General features: G+C 42.8%; 1 protein-coding gene across 4 annotated transcripts in view; it reads right to left on the bottom strand.

The window, feature by feature from the left end:
* The window catches only part of dock4b (dedicator of cytokinesis 4b), an 88,452-nt gene that overhangs the window by 42,676 nt on the left and 22,787 nt on the right, over positions 1 to 22,989 (bottom strand). For all 4 annotated transcript variants that reach the window (XR_003742515.1, XM_028954171.1, XM_028954173.1 and 1 more), the window contains exons 2-15: positions 21,729 to 21,812; positions 20,135 to 20,175; positions 19,132 to 19,187; positions 18,357 to 18,453; positions 18,061 to 18,209; positions 16,458 to 16,542; positions 14,015 to 14,166; positions 8,986 to 9,058; positions 8,775 to 8,835; positions 8,548 to 8,680; positions 7,801 to 7,889; positions 3,016 to 3,141; positions 1,015 to 1,139; positions 722 to 884 (exon numbers count right to left, since the gene is read on the bottom strand). Coding sequence is in view for 3 of the 4 variants with exons in the window: in XM_028954171.1 (XP_028810004.1) it covers positions 722 to 884; positions 1,015 to 1,139; positions 3,016 to 3,141; positions 7,801 to 7,889; positions 8,548 to 8,680; positions 8,775 to 8,835; positions 8,986 to 9,058; positions 14,015 to 14,166; positions 16,458 to 16,542; positions 18,061 to 18,209; positions 18,357 to 18,453; positions 19,132 to 19,187; positions 20,135 to 20,175; positions 21,729 to 21,812 (1,434 nt within the window). In the remaining variant the exon portion in view is untranslated. The remainder of the gene's footprint in view (positions 1 to 721; positions 885 to 1,014; positions 1,140 to 3,015; positions 3,142 to 7,800; positions 7,890 to 8,547; positions 8,681 to 8,774; positions 8,836 to 8,985; positions 9,059 to 14,014; positions 14,167 to 16,457; positions 16,543 to 18,060; positions 18,210 to 18,356; positions 18,454 to 19,131; positions 19,188 to 20,134; positions 20,176 to 21,728; positions 21,813 to 22,989) is intronic.

The raw sequence follows: 22,989 nt of genomic DNA, 5'->3' as shown, positions 1-22,989 counted from the left end.
TAAACCGAATAGTAATCATGCAACATAAGCAAAACACACGTCAAATGTGTAGGAAGCAACAACATAAATAAATTGGCCACCAAGGCACCAACTGCTCAAGTTATTGGGCTTAAGGACACTTCTTGAGCAAGTGGCATCCACTCAGCTTTGGTGAACTGTGCGAACTTTGGCAGTGTGAGAACATCAGCGATCCGCTTTATCTGCTAGGTGGCGACAACTTTGCTAAAGATGCTTCTATGCTTGATGGATGAAGCTCTATTTTGGTGATCTATGTTATTCCACCTCACCTTGTGCTGTCTAACAGTGGGTTTAGAAAAATTGATGGTGGTGCAATGCTCATTTTCTTGCCATGTCTTCAAAATAACAAGTGGTTTTACACACACTTCTTTTTTTTTTTTATATATTTGAGGTGGAGGGGTGCTGTGTCTGCAAGTTGCTATTTTAAGGCAGTGAAATTACATTGCGCTGAATTGTTAAACACTGTTTGAAAGGTGTTGTTTGTACCCCCTTATTATCAATAATTACATACACACGGATACATACATACAGACACATATAATTAGGTGGAACAGTGGGACCCCCGTGCATGACGTTCTCATGCATTTTCACTGTGTCCTCTACTGAAATCTGATCTGTTTAATCTTATAATTTCCCCATTATAATAACATTACACCTCAGGTCTTGCACCACTGCCTTTAAAAGGTGACGTGACATCACTTACTGGAGCAGTGGCGAAACTCAAAGCGCACATGTGACCCTCGGAACATGTCCACAGGGATGGGCAGCTTGATCTGTTCGGCCCAGCGTGGGCTGTTGTTGTGGTAGAGCACGAATGAGTGGTACTCATCAGCCCCCGGCTCCCCCGATCCCGCGGCCACCTGACCCTGGAGAAGGAGGGAGGAGGGACATGGAGAGCTATTAAAGACATTTCTCTTTCAGGCCACACCCTGAACGAGATGGCAAAGAGACAGAAGTATTTTATGTTTTCAGAAGAAGACGTTGCGTGAAACGAACCTTGAGAATCTGTCCATCTATGTCAAGGGCGTACATTGTAATTTCTACATTCCTGGCCACGCTCTTCCCTCCTTTCTCAAACTCGCCTTTCTCCAAGGTGATGTACAGGTCGTTCCTCATTTCACCTTTAACAGAAAACATTACAAAATATTACAAAAGCTTAAGTCTGCCTGATCCTACATAGTTTACAGACCATTACAAATCACTCCAAAACCACACATATTCAAACATTCATTAGAAACATAACATTTAAAAAATTTCAACAAATCATGAGGCGACATTGAGCCATGCTGTGCATCAGGCCAGTGATGCAGAATTAACCGATCCATATTATTACAGCTGCTCCTGTACAATAGGCTTTCTGCCCATCACCGATATGAAGTTCAGTGACCTGTGCTAAGACCTACGCACACAAAGTGACACAAGAGATATATGCAGATAGAGATAGATTTTCCACATGACTCCTTTGCCATTATGTTGATGATATGAATAAACACAAAAACATTTTTTTAATCCTGCTTTGTCAAGAATGTCATAGAAAACATTTAGTGTCTTCTGTAGTGCTGGAATGCACTGGCGTGAAATACATAAAATAAATGGGAAAACAACTAAATTGCAAAACAGATATATTATAAATTTAAAAATAAGTATTATTAATAATCTAGATATTTTACACGAAAGAACAGCATCGGAATAGAAGAGGCAGCTGTTTCCTGTGACTGAACCCAGACAAGTTATAAGTGGGCTCAGGCGCATGGTTATTCATGATGGGAAAATTGCTTCCAGTCATTATTCATGGACTTGTGACATAAATTCAACCCCCCCAACCCCCTCATCTGATAGTGGAAGTTCTGCATCAGCATCTTTCAATTCTCCTTCAATATACTGCGGTCGGCCACCGACATGACAGACTGGATGTGGCGTTTACAAGACAACACTGTCTACGCAGGATAATCAGAGCAAAATCTTCAAAATTGTTGTACCAAATCCCCATTTACAAGCAACTGGATCACACATTTGTAATTTTTTTTTTGTTGGTGCTCTGTAATGCATAAGCCAAAGCAGAGACCTCCCCCATCTTCAGCGTACCTTGACCATGGCATCAGAGCTGATGACTAACACGTTGGGGGTCAAAGATTACACTCACAGATGTGTCACATAAATGACATGAAGCGTGCAACATTTAAGTGTGCAAACATTGCCTTGAGACAACATCATACTTCAAAATAATAATAATAGAATTTATATTTTCCCAATATACAAAATATTTTTTTCTGAAAACATCTGCATACTCCAGGCATTCCTACATTTATTCTACCAATCCCATATAATAATAATCATTAGCAAAGTGAACAAACTTTTTCAATTATTATTTTTGGTTGAAGATGTAAGATATGCTACAGTGAAGAAGAGGGATGTGTACAACTGACAATGTTCCAAAGCTTCCGCTCACATGGGGGACGGGGGGATTAAAAAGGGAAGAGCAGACTTAAGCAACCCCTCTGATGTGACACGAGTTAGAGGCGCCACAGTCAAGGAGGAAGCAGCCCAGCAGCGCCGCACGTAACGGAGGAATATAAATAGTTTATACTGAGGCAATTGGGCCATCTGCAGTGAAGAGGCGGGATCTTCCGGCCGGCCTGAGGGGTGGTTAGCTACATGTTACAGAAGCTGTCGTTCATACGACTGAGGGTGTGCGTGCGTACATATGTTCAGGATTTTATTTTTTAATTTCATTCTAAATGTCAGTGCATCATTGCCATGGCAACCACTGGGAACTCAGCGATGCTGGTGACAAAAAACACAGAAATAAAGACACAATAGGACGTCCTAACAAGATGTCTCCCCATAGAGGGTAACACTAAAAATAAAAGAGTCAGCCTAAAGGCACACTTATGTCTAAGCGTGTCGGTAAGCCGCGCCCACGAACCTTCCTCTGACATACAGCAGGAAACAACAGAAGCTCAGATTCCTGATGCTACATTTTCCAAATGGGGCTACCTGGCATGATGATGTCAGAAAAGCCCAGTTTCTTAGTCACGGACACGCCGCGGCTGAACAGCACCATGAACTCCCTCCTCAGCTGCTCAACGTCCCCGTGCAGCAGCTGCAGTGACACGGACAAGCCTGTAGAGGACACACACACACACACACACACACATTACACATTTGCAGATTCAGTGAAAATCTTTTGCAAGGGCAGTGACTTTCACGGTCACGTGCCAGACTCTTTCAAGTCATGTTGTGGCAGAGGCCATTCATACAAACCCTAGAGGGACGTTAAGTTGAAATGCATTGCTGTCTGGAGCTACATGTGCATTTGGAAAGACAAGGAAATGCGTGATTTCTTTCACCTCACTGCAGGCAGCAATGTGCGTTTGTTCCATGTAGTGAAATCTCTCGCTGCTCCTGACGAGGCGTTCTGCCATTACAAGGTGAACAGCACCAAAGTCTGCCCCTTTCTGACAAAACTATGCTGGATATGATTGTCACAGTCATGTTTAAATACAGTTGTGGCACTTCTCAGACTCTCTTATCCAGAGTGACAGTCCCCCTGGAGACACTCGGGTGTCTTGCTCAAGGACACAATGGTAGTAAGTGGGGTTTAAACCTGTGACTTTGTGGTCTTCTGGTTCATAGGCAGATGTGTTATCCACATCCAATTTTTACGTAATGATTGCATTGTTGCAGACGTGAAATAAATGTGCTTTGGGTGACACTGGGCTGAAACTGGCTACACTGCTCGCCCTAATTTGCACTACTTTGTGCATGCAACATATTAACATGAGAGGTCACATTGTTCATAATGAGAAAGTAAGCAGAGTTATCGTTATGAAACTTTGAGAGTAGTTAGCTCCAGACATTGTTCCAGACGTTGTTAGTTCCAGACATTGTCCAGAATGAGACATTATGAAACTTTGAGAGTAGTTAGTTCCTCCTATCCAGAAAACTTCCAAGCAGTCCTGTCTTCTTTTTTATCTGTTTTTGCAAATCCTGAAGTCATACTTGTTGTGGTATTACTGAACATTCCAAATGATGGCTCAGCTTTCCAAAAACAAATGTCTTTTTGACATTTTGGAGCTTCAGAAAAACAGAAGCATTGGCTTTAAAAGACAAGTTCATGATCTGTTTAAAAGTGCTTTGTGCATCCAAAAAGAATGCATCGCTTTTTCCACATTTTGTTATTGGAATAAATTCATTTTTTTTTGCAGAATTCTACACACAACAGCCCATAATAACAATTTGAAAAAGGTTTTGGCAAATTTATTTAAAAGGCTCTAACATAACAAAATATGGAAAAAGTGATGCACTTTCCAGATGCACTGTAATCATATTGGAATCCTGATGTTGATGGAAAGTGAAGTGAGTGAGCAGTGGGCAGCCATGACAGGCGCCTGGGGAGCAGTGTGTGGGGACGGTGCTTTGCTCAATGGCACCTCAGTAAAGATCACATCGTGCCACCCCACTTGTAAGGATAAACAGTGCCACAACACCCTCTCCAGAACTGCTTTTATCGAAAAGCAGCAGACTGTGTTACCATTACCAGCCCACTAACAGCCCAAAGGTGCGTGCGGAAGCAAAGCCAAATAATGCGTCACCAACTGCATTAGCGTACTCCCTTTTCCACTTTCCTATCACTCGTCGTCAAGAATGAGGAAGCTCAAGCATTTAAAGACAAGACCTCTGCGTGCCCCGTAACTGTTTTCCGCATTCCAGTCTTCAGGAGTGGCGGCACAGCCTCCTTCCTCCACTAGTAACTAGTAGCACGAGTGACATTAATGCAGCCTTGGTTAATTGGAGAGTAATTCTCTGACTCCTGGATGACCGCCAACAGTTCCTCGAGAGGAGCGCCACCCTCACACAATGCTAATGGCGACCCTGATGGTGCGCGCACACACACACAGACACACACACACTCAGTTATACTTATAAATGTGTAATGTATAGCCCGAGTGTTGACAACAAGAAAACACCACTAGTAACAACATCAGGAAATACATTTAATACACTTGAGAAGACATGTTACCCTCAGATCTAAGAGGTATCTTTCTCTAACATCTGATCGTTGCCCAGGATCTGATAGCAGACAGTAAGATAGGACAGGAATTTACAAGGGAAAGAAAAGGGGGTTTTCCTCTCAAAAATTCTTTAGTCAAGGGTCAACTTTCATTTGTAAGCTTGATTTGAGTTAGTTATTTAGTCATTGCAATGAAGCAGGATGCTACATATACAATGAAATTGTAGGGGCTACTCAACGGTGCAAACAAATGAAAGTGCAGACAATGCACACAGTATAGACAATAAAACCCAGAATATTTTACTTCTTTTGAATCAGCAGTAGATTCAGATTGGGGAAAAAAGCTGAGATGAGGTTTTGTCGTGGCCTGACAGTTTTCCGATCCGGAGTTTGGGGTTGACTGTGTGTGTGTTCCTGATGCCCTGATAGTGTGCACCTAATGTTAAGTGTATAAATGTAGCCACATTGTGTCTAGTCCCCATCTGGTTATTGTGTTTTTACCTTGTCTTGTTTGTATGCACATGGCCACGGCAGTGGGAAAGATTAAACACAGTGACTTTGTTTCCCTCCAAGTGTAACAATGACATCATGAGGTTATAGTGCCCTAGGGCTGGACTGGAGTCAGGTCAAAGGATGACAGAATGAAATGAAAGCATCATGATACTGGGGATGTATGACCAATCACATTAAAACTGTGATCTCATTATGCTTTTCACTGTATCAGAAACGCCTAATTAACATAAAATTATGTTTTCATGGCTGCATACACTTTGGAGTCTTAACATTTACTACTTTACTCATTTATTCATAAATATAGTCTTTACACAAAAAAACGGCATCAATGCCTCCAAATATTACCAATAAAAGTGTCTTTCTGTAATTTAAGCAAATCTTTCTACTGGAAAAAAAGGACATTTGTCCTCTAACCCTAATTCCTAATTCCGATTACATCATTTTAAGAAAGATTTTAAGGTTTCCAATGGTGGAGGCGACAGCAGCATGTGAATATGGTCAAACATGCTTGCCGACTCATTGCTGGTTGCATGCAGATCCCTAGCATTATCTGGTTGTGCCATCAATGAGCTACAGCCAATAAGAGTGCATTTTTTAGTGTTTTTTTTTTCCTAGAATAAAAATTGGAACTCGTTATGCTTGTTTCGTGTCAGTCCATCATTTTTGTTGCCATCTTTTTCTATGTTGTTTGTCATGTTTCTTTTTGTAACAGGATGAACCAATCAGGAGTAAAGGATCATGTAGTGTCATTTATCCTCAAGACACATTCATTTCACCAGTAGAAACATGATTACTCTAGAAATTATGTGCATTCATGTCTTTTTCTTTAAACAGGGACAGAAGATCAAATCTGCCATAAACTCATATACAAGCAATATAGAGTACCTCATTCAATGAGCACACACAGCATTTAACATGAAAGTGAAGTGATTGTCATTGTGAAACACTGCAGCACAGCACACGGTGACACAACGAAATGTGTCCTCTGCTTTTAACCATCACCCTTGGTGAGCATTGGGCACCCATGACAGGCGCCCTGGGAGCAGTGTGTGGGGATGGTGCTTTGCTCAGTGGCACCTCAGTGGCACCTTGGCGAATCGGGATTCGAACCAGCAACTGACCACCATTGCCTCATGTAACATGTAACAGATCACCGTTAATTTACATCTCTTCAATGCTACTCATGTTACCCATCACCCTACTTGTAATAAACCCCGTTTTTTTTTAACAACGCAGCATGTCCTTTAGAAAAATGGCTCTTCTATATTGACAAGGATCGGAATTAATATCATTACGGCCACAAAAAATCTCTTAAATCAGGATTAGCGCCACTTTGTCTTTCGCCGTCAGTCTGCGCCAGCCTGCTTCCTTAATTGGATTCCATTTATGATTTTCCATGCTTATTAATTTGACAAAGAGTAAATCTGAGGTCTTTATTTCAATCCATAGCAGGCCTTTCAATTGAGATTTAGCGCAGATGCTGCAATGACTGGTATTGTTTTTTGGTCTGAAATCGGCAAGCGGGAGGCAGCGCAGACTGCAGATTGAAAAAAAAAACTTTGTGTCAGTCATCGTAATTAATGTGTTCCCCCTCACTGGCGCTGGAGATGATTCAATACCCCCCCCCCGTTCGCAACTGCACTGCGTGCAATTTAGGGACCTTTGAAGATGAAGGTGAAGGAAAAAAGAAAAAAAAGGGAGGAAGAAAAGAAAAAGAGCTCAAGGCTGCCGATTTGCTGTTCAGATTGAGGGGTCATTTTGCCACCGCCATCAGGTTTTACTGGAGCCCTTTCAGCTGCGGTGAAATCTTTAGCTGTTCTAATTTCCCTCCAAATGGAAAGATCAGATATTGATTTGGTTACTGCTACGCTGGTGACACTTCTGGGCTCATGTCACACAGGCGCAGCAGAGACGGCGAAAACATCATTATCACAGCCATACACGCCTGGTTTAATATAGTCCCTCACACCGCGTCCGACAACCAAAAAAAAAAAAAAAAACAGCATATCGGCATTTTATGAAATGCAGATGGTGTTCCAGATAGAAGTCCTGGTTGCTAGGAGGCACATCTGACAGCTTGGTCAGTGTAACGACCAGCTATTTATACGTTGCGTTGTTTGCAAATTGCAATCTGAGCAGCCAGATGAACGTATTGTTCCTCTAATGTCACGTTAGTACTCTTACATGATGGGGTCATTTTGGGGCATTTTCAGTGGTTAGCAGTTAAGGTGTCATGCTGGGGAGGCCGCCCTCACCTGTGTTGGAGCCGGACAGGTTGTAGCGGGCGTTGGCTTTTCGGATTATGTTTTCGTGGATCTGATACCATTCACTCTCTGTGTTGCACCTGTCAAGAAAATTTTTTTTTTTAAATTATTTTCATAAAAACTTAAAATATATAAAGCAAAATAGGGAAAATTTGATAATTATTTGGATTACTTCGGTGTAATTAAAATGCTTGTTAAAAATCCTTTTACATTTAATTCCAGAGCCCCAAAACATAAAGACATCTTTTTCAGACACAGTCTGAGAAAAATGTGGGCCAAACTGATGTTTATTCATACTGCACCGTGAATGAATGATGGTCTGAGCAATCAGCTCCTGTTAATGTGATTTAAAACTTTCGATGAAGTGACATGGTGTTGGGACTGCCCAACAGCGCTGGGGTAAGGCAGACATCTGCACCATATACCTGGAGGGTTTGCACCCTGTCTCAGCCATCTCTGGCTCTAGGAACGTAATTGGCCAAGTTCCGTTGGGACACAAGAGATTACTCCTGCTGTCAAAGAAGCTCTTATAGGATGTGGGGTAAAGCAGAGGGCAGCAGCGCCTGCTCCAACGTTCTAGGTGCCTTCAGGAACTCTCCAGAGTCGCAGGTGAAAATGTATGATGAAGGTGTCGAACTTCACATGATTGTAAGGAGGAGTGTGCTAATCCTCAGTCTCTTGTGCAAGATGGATTCATGGATGGATTGATGGGTGCATGGATGGGTGCATGACACGTACGCATAGACTTTCAGGAGGTGGTCGTCTTTGGAGTCTGCAGTCAGGAGGTCGGCAATGCTGACCACGGCACACCCGAAAGGTCTGCGGTACTGAACACTGCACACGTTCTTCTTCTCTCCAGCACCCATACGGCCTTTAAACATCATTCACATGAGAAAAAAGGTACAGAAAACGACTGCAAGCGAACATGACAACCAATACACAGAAATCTCTCTCAAAACTCTTACCTATTCTTATAATGTGAGCGACAACGTAAACGTCTTTTCTTAGATCGCTACTTCCCAAGTCCTGTAGAATGAAGGAAAGATGCTATGAGTGAGGAGGCATTCAGAGACACGGGGGTCCCCAGAGCACGGAGGCTGCTGTCACATTTAGGCTACTGGCAGCTGCACGCGCTGACAGACGCCGTCTGTGATCGGCCTCGAGGAGAACACTTACAACGAAAAGGGTGCACTGTCTCTCCGGCGACTTAGGAACTCCGTTTTTGTTCAGTCGCACAAAGAAGCGTTCGCTGCGAGATAGAAAAAGAAAAACAGAGGTCGAGTTGAGATGGGAGAAGGGCCGAGGACAGGTCCTACACAACGTTCCTTACATAGATAACAGACAAGAGAGGAAGACAACAAGCGATGCCTCCATTACGGAAGACGGGACAATCTGAGAGGCTTTTCATAGACTGGGAAGGATTTTGAAAATGATCCAGTTTAATGCTAATGTTATTTACATTATTAAATAATATAATTACATGAATGGATTAGTGGTAATTAATGTATATAAATGAAACAAAAGAAAATAGCAAAATACCATTAGTGCTCTTTATTTAATAATGCACAACCAATTTTAAACATGGATTTGTTGGGAAAGATTTCACAGTCTTAAAATAGCAGAATACCAACAGTGCACCGAGCCGCACCTTGTGTTGAAAAAAAAAAATATACTGTACACTCAAAAACAAGCAGGCGCATGGTGAGAAACGAAGCAAAATGCAAAAACGCACACCCCACATCACCAAAATAGGGCCCTTAAGCCTTGAAGTTCCTTTCGATGACGTGACGACGTCTTAAGTCTGTAGTAACCGCAACCATCCTTTAAAAAATGTTAACAAAGCTCACTTCATTAGAGTAACAGAGTCTGCAGAATCTGTTCCGGTGCATCGGCCAACAGGAAACTAAGCTCCTAATTTTGTGCTGGTAAATATGACAGGATGATTGTTGGCCTGTTCTTTTCCTCCCTTCTCAAATGTTGCTCCATGCTGTCATAATCCTGAGGACTTAACCCCTATTCAAAAACATGAATCCAAATTTCTTCATGAAAAGAGGACTGACGCCACGAGCACGCGAAATCGCACGGAGCAGAGCCGGAGCAGAGCCGGAGCAGAGCCGGAGCAGAGCAGGAGCAGAGCAGGAGCAGAGCCGGAGCAGAGCCGGAGCAGAGCCGGAGCAGTTGGAATTTAACGTTTTTGACTTTGGCTGCCACTGATAAAGGAGAGAAGGAAGGGAAGAGCACTGCTAGTTCTGACAGGAATTCAGAATAACTCAGCTCGGTGTAAATAAAATAAACACAATGAGAAATCTCCATCTCCGCGGCGCAGGCGGCCCCGTGCTGTGCCTGCTCGGCCCTGAGCGAGCTGGCCTAACTAATCCACTTAGCTGACTTTCACAGTGGTCACAGTAAGCAGGGAGGAGGCCATGTAATGCACGAAGGAAAGGGGACAATGGCCATGGACTAGGATAGCATGAAGCCAATGCCACTGGAATAAATTATAAAAACACACACACACACACATTAATTAACAAAACACTGAATGCTTGCAGCCTTCAATTAACAACCGGCTCAACTCCTGAAGGTCCCAGCGCGCCCTGTCACACATCTGCAGAGGCGTGATTGTCGGGTCCCACAGTGGGGCCGCCTGTTCCCTCTGCTATCTGTCTCCATCGCTGGACATCATTTACTTGACACAAGCCCCGTTCTCTCATACCCCGCGACGGTCTCATATTCCCGGCACGGCCCTGCATCCGTTTGATACGCCTTCCCCTGGCCGCCACCGCTGTATCTGTGACTGTGGTGACGTGCAAACCCCCCCGCCCCAACACGCCCGGAGCCACATACAAACACGCAAACACAAACGCAGACAGACACTTACGGTCCAATTACGCACATGAACTAAATTAACCCTGCCACAAAACGATCCCTGTGCACGCTGTGGCAGGAGGAAGCATGCCGCAAAGTGACCTCGCCTAAATAGAAGAAGGGAAAAGTGTTACCCAGAGGGTCATTACAGCCCCGGGCACAACCTCCCGGCGGCTCCAAACAAAGGAAATGTGGCCGCAACGGCTCTCCCACGCACATACGGAGTACTCCCTGAGCAATTAGAAGAGGCGCGCAAATAAATAAATGACTCAATAATGAAGCACGGCTTCTTTGTCTCCGGCATTAATTTATCCAGAGCGCCTGGCAGAGCCGCTTCCAAGTTCAAGCTGTTTCGGCAGGAACAGGTGAAAGGAAAAACGTATCTCCATCATCTGCAAGTCACATGATTAGGATAACGTTGACTCCTGATGTGTTGAAAAAAAAGGACCCGGTTCCCGTTGTGTGGGAGGTGTGTGGGGTGGTTGTAGATGATATGTTGCTGGAATGGGTCAAATCCAGAGCAGATGCCAGGTCCCTATTACTTGTTATACAGCACATTTTGTTCTGTATGCTGCAAATCATGGCATTCAGTGTTTTAATCCCGTAAAGCAGGAAAAAAATTTGTATGTATACAACAAAAAAAGAAAAGTCTGAAGCAGATAACATGCAGTTATGTTTTAGAAAATACATTTTAATCACTATATCTATCTACAAAATCTTCTGAAATGCCCAAATTAACGTCTCATATCTTTTAATGCACACTAAGTACTTTTTGATGTCCTATTTTCCTGACCACTACATAGAAAGGGAAATAAAACCAATTTTTTATTTCCTCACTTTGAAGTGGAATGGAGGCCGTTCTGACAGCAAAGCACCATGTACACTAAAAGCATTCTCCACGGGTCTTAGTTTTAGTTCCAGTAAAGGACAAGGTCTCAGCGATCCGACTTTCTTAATTGGGACTTTGGGGTATTTCGTATTAAACTCTGTATTAATGCATGGTTTCTCCCTCTGATCCTTTGTGACATAAAAAAAGACTTCTCTTTTGTTGTGGTAAAGCTGCAGAAAATGCAGTGGCTCACAGCAACGGATACCATGTGGACAGGGATACCAGAGGTCCTTCAGCAAGGCTAAAAAGATTTGGGCACGTTGCAGTGGGTGTCATCAGTGGCAAAATCTTGTTTCATTTTCGTGAAAACTGGGGCTTGTTTTGTCCACCGTCCAATTGGCACAAAGAACAATGGTCCCCTGTTCGTAGGAGAGTCTCTTCCCATTGCTGAAGCAGTTTTGAATAGATGAGGGACCAAAGGAAGCCCAGTTCATGTAGACACCAGGCTCGTCCATCCTTTTTGAGGAGTTTAAGGATTGTGAAATGGTCCGTCGAGACTCCGGCAGCTTGCACGTTGGTGTGAGCCAGGCCTCCCCACCAGTTCATGGGCCACTTGTTCCTAACACAGGACTGGAAAAGAGCAGCGCCCATCTGGCTGTGGTCAGAAAATGCCAGTCACAGACGACGGGCAGGAGGAAATAATTAGCTGGAAGTGAGCCAAGCATAGGACACAAAAAAGGGGCTTGGAAAGCAGCCATTAACCGATTCTCCTTGAAGACAGCAGCAAACCACGAAAGAAACAAGAGGAAGCAACGATCTATGGAACTGCTGGTCAAGCATGCTGCATTCTTCCTCCATTTTTAAAAAAAATATGAGCTATTGTTTATGTCGTTCATTAATTATTTGAAACTGTCAGTCATTACGATAGCTCTAAACAAGTAAACAGCTCCATTCTAAGTGACATCCCTCCCAGGAATAATTTCATCATAATGCATTGTTCAGACATAAATGAGCCTTTTGTGGTAAAAAATCTATGTGGATAAAATATATAACTAGAACTCCAATTATGCTGAAAGGTGATAAAATGAGATCTGCGATAAATGCACTTTAGAAGAAATTATTAAAATAATTTAAGAGAAAGGCACTCAAACACCTCTGCATTATCGCCGACTTCAGAGCTAAGAGTCCGCTGAGCTGCATTGGCTCTGCCCCCTTTCAAAGCCCCCGACGTTACAGGTGAGCATCTGAAGTGCACCTCTGCATGCTGTGGGAGTTCGACTCAACCTGAGACTCATACCGCGATTGCAAGGAATTGCATGTAAAAATAGCAGGATAGCGTCATTCTGCTGCAATAAAGGAAGCTGTCAATCAATTGAAGGCTGAATGTCATAATGTCACGCTCTACAACATGCAGTCTGGTCTACTGAGAAGAAGAAAATGGATTTTTGTTACTGCTTCTTATATATATATATATATAATATAATATGTACTATATATATATATATATTATTATTTTTTTTTGTGTGTGTGTGTATGTGTGTATATATAGAGAGAGAGATGGATTATATATTTAATTTACCTCTAATTTAAAAAATAAAAAATAAAAAAACATCCACAAAAACATATATGAAGGTTAAAGGGGCAGAAAGCAGATACATATTTCTCAAGCTCAGATTAAATTGGTACGAACCCCGATATTTGTTTTAAAGTGCCATTTTATTGTACAGTTGTCCTTGAGAGGATAAAGGAAGTGGGAACCCTGATTTTTTTTTTCACAACTTGATGTCAGAAGTACTTTTTAGGATAAAACCGAATCCCACCTTTCCTGCCTCTGGCAAAAGTTATTTAAGTGCGAATTTCTGGAGGCACAATTGATCGTGCGCACTGCCAATATTGTAGCCTGTGACCTTCGATATAAATAAAATGCGAGGCTTTTGGCAACAATGCAACCCGTCTTGCATAATTAGGCCACAGAGAGAAAACACACCATCCAAGCCTGTTCTCATATATTCCATCCCTTTATGCAACTGCTGTTCAGGACCCACTCACCAATTAACATATTCAACAAACGTGTTTACAAATCGTTACACTGCTTCCCAGCACTAAATCACAGTAAAAAAAACTTTCAAACCGACTAACAAACCACAAAAGTACTTACTTCATTCTAAAAGTGAAAGTGAAGTGATTGTCATCGTGATACACAGCACAGCACACGGTGCGCACAACAAAATGTGTCCTCTGCATTTAACCCATTGCAGCCATGAAAGGTGCCCGGGGAGCAGCGTTACTGCTCAAGGGGCACCTTGGCGGTTTGAGATTTGAACCTGTAACCTTTCGTTTACGGGCTCACTTCCTTACTCGCTGGGCCACCACTGCCCCATTCAATTCTGTAGTACCAATATACACACAAGTGGGATATTTGTTAAAACAACAACAGAAAACAGTTTAGACGGGACGTTATATAATTTCGAAGACATTTGGATACCCGGAGATGACTGGTGGTGGTCATACCTGAGTGGCCGACCCTCTCGACCATCGTAGATGGAGAAGAAGACCTCCAGCTCCTCGCCCAGGTTTGTGCTCATCAGGCTCTTCGCCTGCACAAACAGGTGATGTGTGCTGGCTGGGACAGGGGTTTCCTTCTTCCGATGCCGATGCTCCATCTGGGCAGAGAACGCAAAATATCATATAGTCTATACATTGAGCACAGCCATCACTCACTTAACAAAATATGGGCATTCTCCACTATGCCCATTAAAGGTGCACATAAAATACCACACTGTGGCAATTTCACACACTGCTTTTTTCTGTCACTTCTGACAGCACAGTCTGATTGGGGTGAAAGGTCAAATCTATGGGTGAAATTTGCATTGACTTCTGTAAAAATCATTCAGGGACAGAGTAGGTGCTGAATACATTCATCCAGGCTGACATTCAATCCTGTGAAGTAGTGAAAAATGGTCAGCCAATAAATGTGGAGGTTACATCTACAAGTTAAAATATGCTAACATATGCAGCTTTCTTCCTTTTTCCCCGTCATGCTCTTGCTCCTATTTACAATAACAGGTGAAATGAAAAACTCTTTTTTTTCTACCTTTCCTTCATGTTTTGTTGAATATTCAGTTTCCATCTGGAGGCCCTCGCTTAATGCACAGGCCACTTTAGAGCCACATGGAAAAACACCCACCCACCCACCCACACACACACACACACATTCACACACACAATCAGATTCACACATCTTATTCACTACGTGAAGTCAGTCAGTGCAAAATAAACAGAGAGGTGTCTGAGAGCAGAGATGGTGACATTAGGAAGGGGTGCAACTGCACTACAGAGCCCTCCTGTTGACAGACAGGACAGCGCCGACAGCTTTCCTGTCACTCACAGCACTTCAGCCACGGTTGCCACGGCGTCAGCCATTTGGCAGATAAGGAACTGGTGGGTAGTGGGGGGGGGGGGGGGGGGGGGGGGGGGGGGGTGTCTGTCTTCCTCCAGATGGTCAACAGAGAGAGGGCCGCCAGATTCCCAAATATACTCACCCTCTACTCGGAGGGGAGGACAAGGTACAAAAAATTGCCACCGCATTTCTACAAACATTATACAATTATTATATTTAATGCATAATAATTATTACATAGTAATTATCTAGTTTGAACTAGATAATTTCCCAGAATCTCCCAGAATCATGCTCACCACCATGAGTCACAAAAAAAGACTCATTGAGGGTATTTTCACAGTTTTTAGATTTTATAAATATTATATTTATTGGTTTAATATTTTTATTTTGTAAGACATGCTATGAAGTTACCAACAATCCTGCAGCCAGTTTAAATTCAGTTTGCTGTCTGATTACATCGTAGCACCACGCTCACAAGTTATCAAGGATGCGGTTGAGGTTTCATTAGCCTGATGGTATAAAATGTGACACGTAATAAACTGCCCCTGTCGCACAGTCAGGAGCTTCTGAAAACCGAGAGAGGGGTACGCATTTTAATACGGGCCGCGGCAAACTGTTTTACGCAAATCTCTGTTGAAATTTCATTAGCGGATCTGAGACCTCGGCACAGTCAGACTCCCGCCAAGCTCGCCTGGCCATTTAATGTCTGTCCTAATGACCGTAAATTATTCAACGCTAAACACTGGCGCGATGCACACAGACAACATTTGATTTTTTATTTTTTTTTTTTTAAGGGAGGCTTCTACCGTGCCAATAAATCAAAGAGTTTGGGAAAAGGGGGTCATCCTCAGGCTGCTATGGATTACGGGGCTGAACACTACCAAGGCTAATGTGGCCTCCATCTTCCCCTCCTACAGTTCAGTGAAAGAGGCCAGGGGACGGTAGTTTTGAATCCTCTCACTATTTTTCACACCCACACAGTGTCTATTTCCTAGGCTGCTAATTAAGCTGGCAATTGAAGGAGTTCATGACCTGTTCTAGACCTTGTCCACTCTGACACTCTAAATGAATGCCCGCTTACACACACACACATTCACACAGACACACACTCCTCACTGAGTGAGCACCGTCATTGTGGTTCCTTGTCTTTAAGAAGTAGGCATGTGAAGATGGCAGGCAGTACCAGAGGAAGAGGTCGAGGGTCGTATGCTGAGCTCTGGTAATACACGAAACACGGCGGGCATCTTGCCAAACAATACACCCCCCTCCCATAGTGCTTGTTTGCATCCATGACGACCGTAATTTCCTTTTGCTTTCTCCCACCACTGAATTACTGTCATTTACCACAAGAACCTGGTAATGGACATGTGTCAGGCTTTCATCCTCAGCGGTCCGCCTTTTGTTTGGCTCTGGATAAAAATGGATTAAGTGCTGGGACTGGGCCTGTGAGGAGCCAGCCTCTCTAGCTCAGGATGGGGACGCGGGGATGCGGTTTCTAAGGTAACAGGGACAGCATAAGGGTTGAATGGGGGTGGAGTGGAATGTGGAACGTACCAGCCTGTAGAGCTCGGTGACACTGATCTCATCCGGATCCACCATGCCAAAATCCCGCCGGGGTACCAGGTCCAAACCCAACTGCCTGAGCACACACACAGACACCAGCATCAGTCACAAGCTCTCAAACAAATGCACACCAAAACTCAAATACATTTTGTACATTTGTGTTCATGAAACAACATATTACACACACATTGTGGCATTATGATTGACAGAAAGAAGTCCTGACAACGAAACAACAGCACCGTGATACATCTTGACATTAAATATCATTGCATCTTATTACATTGTAATCTCAGTGTCAGGCATTTCTCAGGTGTGTCAGTTTTCACAATATAAATTTTTAATGTGTAATTTATTGGAATAGTAAGCACTAAAGCCAGATACCAATCTATACTTATTTAAATTTTGTATGCTACCTTATGTGGGGTATTGTGTATTATGTATAGGTATATTGGATCTTTGCTGTTTTATTGCGTTGTCAGATTCTTGGCAATACACAGCTCTGCAAGGAGGCTAAATCTAATTCTCTAAAAACATATGAACAGGGAAACACTGGTATAATTACAATAACACACACGAGGTTGTGCTCTACCATGAAATGCTGACACTACAGAACTCAATCATCATGTAAGGACAGCGTCAGCATCTCATGATACAGCACTCAACTATTGATGCTTAATTATTACTTTGTAGGGGGGGGGGGGGTCACTCTATGATCCCCACCCCTACTATATAAAAGGGCAGAAAGTTTGCCCACACACACATAATCAGCATCAATGTCAGTCACACAAACAGCCGTGGAAATAATAAAGGCAGAGAATCACGGACAGATGAAAAATAATATCCTCACCACAAAGCAATATAAAAGAATCAAGAAGACTGTTTGTTTAATAACAACAATAAGAGTTATGGAGCCACATATTACTACTGGGCCTTCAACTAGGTCTCAAAGCTCTGCACACTAATGAGAGAGTCACACCTCTATAACTTCTGCTCCACTCACTCATCCAGCTCTCATTCTGAGTGATAAAATACACACACACACACACACACACACACAGCCTACAAATCAGAGGCAGAATAAGTGACAAGGACACAGACAGACCTAGTGTGTAATGAGGGCCCATCAGCTGCTGCCAGCCAAATGCCTGTGAGCGAGTGAGTGAGTAAATGAATGCAATACCCTTCAGGACAATATGTGTATGTATGTATATATATATATGTGTGTGTGTGTGTGTGTGTGTGTGTCTGCTCTTCAGCGGAAAGGAACACCACGCCACAAGCTCCTCCCCAAACCCATTTTAGAACTTTTCTCAACTGGGCTACAGTGCTTACCGACACAACAGGGTTATTACTGCTTCCTAACAGTTTCACACATGACGCCTGGAAGCATCCTTCTGCTTAAACAGTAGTGTGATGATCTAACATGTAATTAGGTACAGTGTTCAGAATAAATCATTTACATTAAGCCTATTGGAAACCAAAAAAAAAAATTTTGATCCATGGATTATTAACAAATCAACACACTATAGTTGATAACCGATCAGACACACTCCCACACTCAAACACACACAACAGTGATGCAACAGTCACTCACTCGTTGCCCCAGTCCAGCCGAGCGGTGATGTGCTGTTTGACGTCCCTCATGCGGTCGAGGGTCAGGTGACCCACAAGAACCTGCCTCCGCAGATCCAGAATTTCATTCATCACATGCCAGAGACGGTGGAACAGGTCCCCTTCGTTCCGCTACCAACGGAGAGGTGAAGGGAGGACATAGGAACCTACTGTTAGCTCTGCTTCACAGTTCACAACAAATTCAACATCACCCAACGGCATCTTATTACCATGGGAGCAAATTATGATGGGAATACCACCTAAACAGGCCCTACTTACCACATACAGCTGCTTCCACATGGAGCCCCAGTCTCTCAACGTGGAGGTCATCTCGGTGATGACCGAGTCTTCATTTGGGATGACTGTTTCAAACTGCCTGTGAGGGGGTCACAAAACAAGATTGCAAACCAGGCATGTTCTGGTTTAAAAAAATCCATACTGGCCAATGATCTAGACCAGGAGTTCCCGCTGCAGGTACTTTTCCCAATTGTAGCATAATTAGAATTACGCCATTATTAACGGAATGAAAATATCATTGGGGACCCCCGGTTTAGACCAAAAATAATAATAATAACAGACTAATAAATGATTATTTATGTTCTTAATTCACTCTACTCACACCCCCAAAACCTGGGTAAGTGCTGGATATAAAAACAGATACAGTTCTTACATATGAGCATAGTACAGTTACTCTACATTTCTATGTTGGTTGCAATATTGTATGCTTTTTCAACACGAAATCTTGTTATACATGTTTTTAAAATGGGGTTATTTCATTAAGAAAGGAACTGTTATTTCATTCATCTTTTGCATGATTTCTGCTCATCTATAAGCTTGAACAAAATAGACACAGGAGCCCACAGCAATAATATGCAAGACAAAATAACACGAATAACCAAGATATAGTGGCAGAACACGTGCCGATCAACCCCTTTGTTTGGCACTGACGTTAATCAAATGTTTACCTAACGCTTTTCTTTCTTTCTTTCTTTTTTTTTTTTTTCTGGCTGTGGCTGGCGGTTTCCTTCCTGTACGGGCTCTGTTCATTACTCACCCTTTGTTCTTGATGTCAGCGCTTTTCAAGTGAATGTAGCTGCATGGGAAAATACCCTGCAGGAGGACGAGGACAAGGAGGAGGAGGAGGAGGAGGAGGAGAGAGACAGCAGAATGAAAGAAAAAACAGAGGAGATTCAGTAATGAATGGTGCACTCTGAGCATTTGTATATTCATGCATCACACACACATACACACACACACACAGACCTTCTGACAAGTTACGACATGTTATAAACACTCAGTTGTGTATTTGTTTAATTTTATACTTTCAATGGCTACAAGTAAGGTAATTATCTGCACTGCTCGCAAAATTAAAGAGGACAAAAAATAAGACATCCTAGATCTGAATGAATGAAACCTTCTTATGAAATACTTTGTACTGCACATAGTTGAATGTGCTGACATGTGCGGTGACTGAGAACCCTGTTAAACCTTTCACACCTCCAAAAATTCCTGGCTCTTCAAGTACTACCATAACGACTTCAGTTAAAAAGTGGTGGCATTGGAATATTTAACTCGTATACTGTAGCGCCGTAGAGATATTAAGAATTACAGCCACCCTCTATTGAAACAGACAACGGTAGTGAAGTCTCATCAGCATTTGAGGGTCTCCTGGCACATACACAAGAGGCCCACAAACAGATAGCATGTTTTACAAGCTATGATGGAAGCTTGTTAAGCAGGAACGCAAACACAGTTCTTCAAAGACCTATTCGCTATTTCATTTTCGCACAAATTAAAGGACAATTTAACACACAAGAATATCCACAGTAACTGTGCTCTGGATATTTGCAGGTACAAATTGGCCTAAAACATGGCAGGAAAATGGCCTACCAATTATTTTACAGTCACTTTTATTCAGTTTTTCCGGATTTGCACATGGGCATCAAAATGCCATCTGCCTTGGTAATAACAAGTCTATTCCTATAACAAGATATTCCTGTAACACCTTGAACAAAACAAAATGACTTTTGGCAAAAGCACAAAAGTCTGGCACCTACCTTGGCATTTGGATTCTTAAGGATAAAGCCTCTGTACCAACCTGCGGAAACAAAAGTTCACTGTGATTTCAATCTCTAGGCTACAGTCTGCGTTCTCATTCAACATTTCTATGGCACTATCTGCCATCACATTCAGCGGCAAAAGCCTGGAAGGTAATCTGATCAAACGAAAGTGTTTGCGTTGGCATTTCTTTTTCCTTTCCTTTCCTTTCCTTTCCTTTCCGACACACACACACACTCAATATCTGCTTCAAATAATTGTAGGGAAATTACTGTCTCTAACACTCACACATACACACATATAAAGATCAGCACATAGTATCACCCCAATGACGTATATTTAAAATAAATCATCACTTATGTTCTTAAATATGGGAAACTATTGGTTATAAAAACATATAGAAAATATAGTGCTCTTATATGCTTGATATAGCTACTGTACAGATGTGTGTATGTAGATGTCTAGTATTTCTAGTGTGAATCACCCTCATAGTAGGACCATTTATGCACAATGCCTGATGCTACAGAACATGCTTCAAACTGCAAGCATATTTTAAAAAATCAGATATGTATCCTATATGTAAAGATGATTCTTTGATCAGATTCAGTCGACCTTTAGATTCAGAGTTTACATAGCAGTGGTCATTGAAAAAAATTTCTGTTTTTTTTTTTCTAGTTAGGATGACAAGTAAACTGATTTGAACTGTTGGATTGAAATTTTCCATTCATTCAGGCCAGTGAAAATGAAGTGTGGTAGGCCACTGAACATTTCTGATGTCTCACTCAGCCTCTGCTACTACAACAAGATGCTTACAATGTCACCTTATCATGATAAACGACAGGGTCTGTGTGCAGGGGCCACATCCACGCCTTCAAAAACTGCTGAGTGAACAGGAATCTGGGGGGAAATTCAAGAGACTTGCAGACACTGCAAGACATAACAGGGCCCTGAGGGAGTCTTCAGATTATATAAGCAAGTTGTGCTGGGCATGAAAATAGTACATGGGGCAAACGGGCATAAGGGACATATTGTCTTAAAAAAGGTGGCGGGTGAAGGTATCAGCTCTTAAAGTGACAGTCGCTCAACCTCTCTTCCAGTGTGAAAAACAGGAAGTAAGCATGAGCATCCGGCATGCAGAGGGTCGCGTCTTCTAAGCCTCAAAGCACCATGGAAACAGGAAGACTGAATGCCCGACCACTTTTCAGAAGTGAAACTTGACCACATTGTGTGTGTGTGTGTATGCATGCAGCGATACCTGCTGTTTTTATCTTGATGCAGGAAAACCACAGACCTTTTTTCTCTGTATGTGTCATGTGTGCACCCTAGCAAAAAACTATTCGTCACACCTCCTTCGCTTCAAGGCTGTAATGGCACGAGCCTCTAGGCAGATCGCTTGGTCCTTTGAAAGCCAATCTCAATCACAAAGGTCTGTGAGCCAAACCCCCACCTCGGCACAACAGGAGTGTGCCTGAGTGTCCCTGCCCTGCCAGCAGCTCCTTTGAAGTCCAAACGGGGCAAAAAAAAGTGTGTGTGTGTGTGTGTGTGTGTGTGTGTGTGTGTGTGTGAGGGGAGGTGTTTAACAGTGCATTATACCTTCACACTTCTCCAGGATCTGCACCGTGTCACCGATCTCCAGGGGCAAGCCATGTTGCACCGTCCCACGAAAGCTGGCCAGCACTGAAACATCAGAAAAACATGCAAATCTTCTTATCTCACTTTTCAACTGTAACTAACAATTAATTCACATGAAAAACTGGGGGCTTCCTGAAATCTGAATGGCTTTAATCTGTTGGCACTTGATATAATCATGTATTGTTAACATACATTTTCATATATTGTGAAATCTCTTCATTTAGGATAATGTCATTCTTGCAGAGAGATTTCAGAAGATTATTACTTTTCCTACAAAAATATGAAGAAAGCAACGCCAGAATGGGAAGTCCGTCATTTTCACAGTATGGTGAAAAGTTGCAGCCACCGCGGCAGTGGGGAGAGGAGAGAAAAACCCGGAAAATCAGTGTGGGAACCAGTAGTGAAATTTAGTGTCACGTTCAGGTACCGCGAAGCTACTGTCGTCAGAACGCGTCCCCAGGCTGTGTGCTGCCGTGTGACGGATTTGCCAGAAAGAGGCAAACACCTACAGGGGACACTGGGATTTTCAAATCAAGGCAGAGGGAAGAAATACGTGAGGGCTGGAAAAGTCATTTCTGAGGTTCTCTGCACCCCCGCCGCCTTCTCTTCGTCCTGGAAGCGAGGCGCTCGTGGGCTCCGAGCTAAACCTGCTGCTTTGATGAGGACAGCTAACGTGGGAAAGAGGTCAAAGCGCAGCGGATTAGTAGCCGTTTGATCTGAGCCAGATGCTGGTGGGAGAGAGGGGTGCAGGAGGAACGAGAGAAAATGGTGAAGAAGAAGGACGTGAGGAACTATTAATTAGGGGTGGTAGTAGCCTGGTGGGTAAGACACTCACCTATGAACCAGGAGGTCCCAGGTCCAAACACCACTTACTACCATTGTGTCCCTGAGCAAGACACTTAACCCTGAATGTCTCCAGGGGGGAACTGTCCCTGTAACCACTGATTGTAAGGGCATCTGCTAAATGCCATAAATGTAAATGTAATTAACTTTGTGTTAAACACAGTAAAAGTGTGATAAATCTTTTTTGTAGTCTGCATTAGGCGCAGAGGAAAAATTAAAAACTGCAACTGAAAACAAACAAATTAATAGACGAATGAATGAAAATATATGACAAAATCAGCATTTATTAGTACCGACTCATCCAGAAATTACTTTGTTGAAGTACCAATAAGGTGTGGGAATCACAAAAAATTCCACAATACTATACAATACTATACTA

The sequence above is a fragment of the Denticeps clupeoides genome, chromosome 15, assembly GCF_900700375.1.
Source record: "Denticeps clupeoides chromosome 15, fDenClu1.1, whole genome shotgun sequence".
Lineage (NCBI taxonomy): Eukaryota > Metazoa > Chordata > Actinopteri > Clupeiformes > Denticipitidae > Denticeps > Denticeps clupeoides.
Note: the sequence above shows the minus strand (reverse complement) of the source record. Positions and strands in the feature narration are given on the sequence as shown.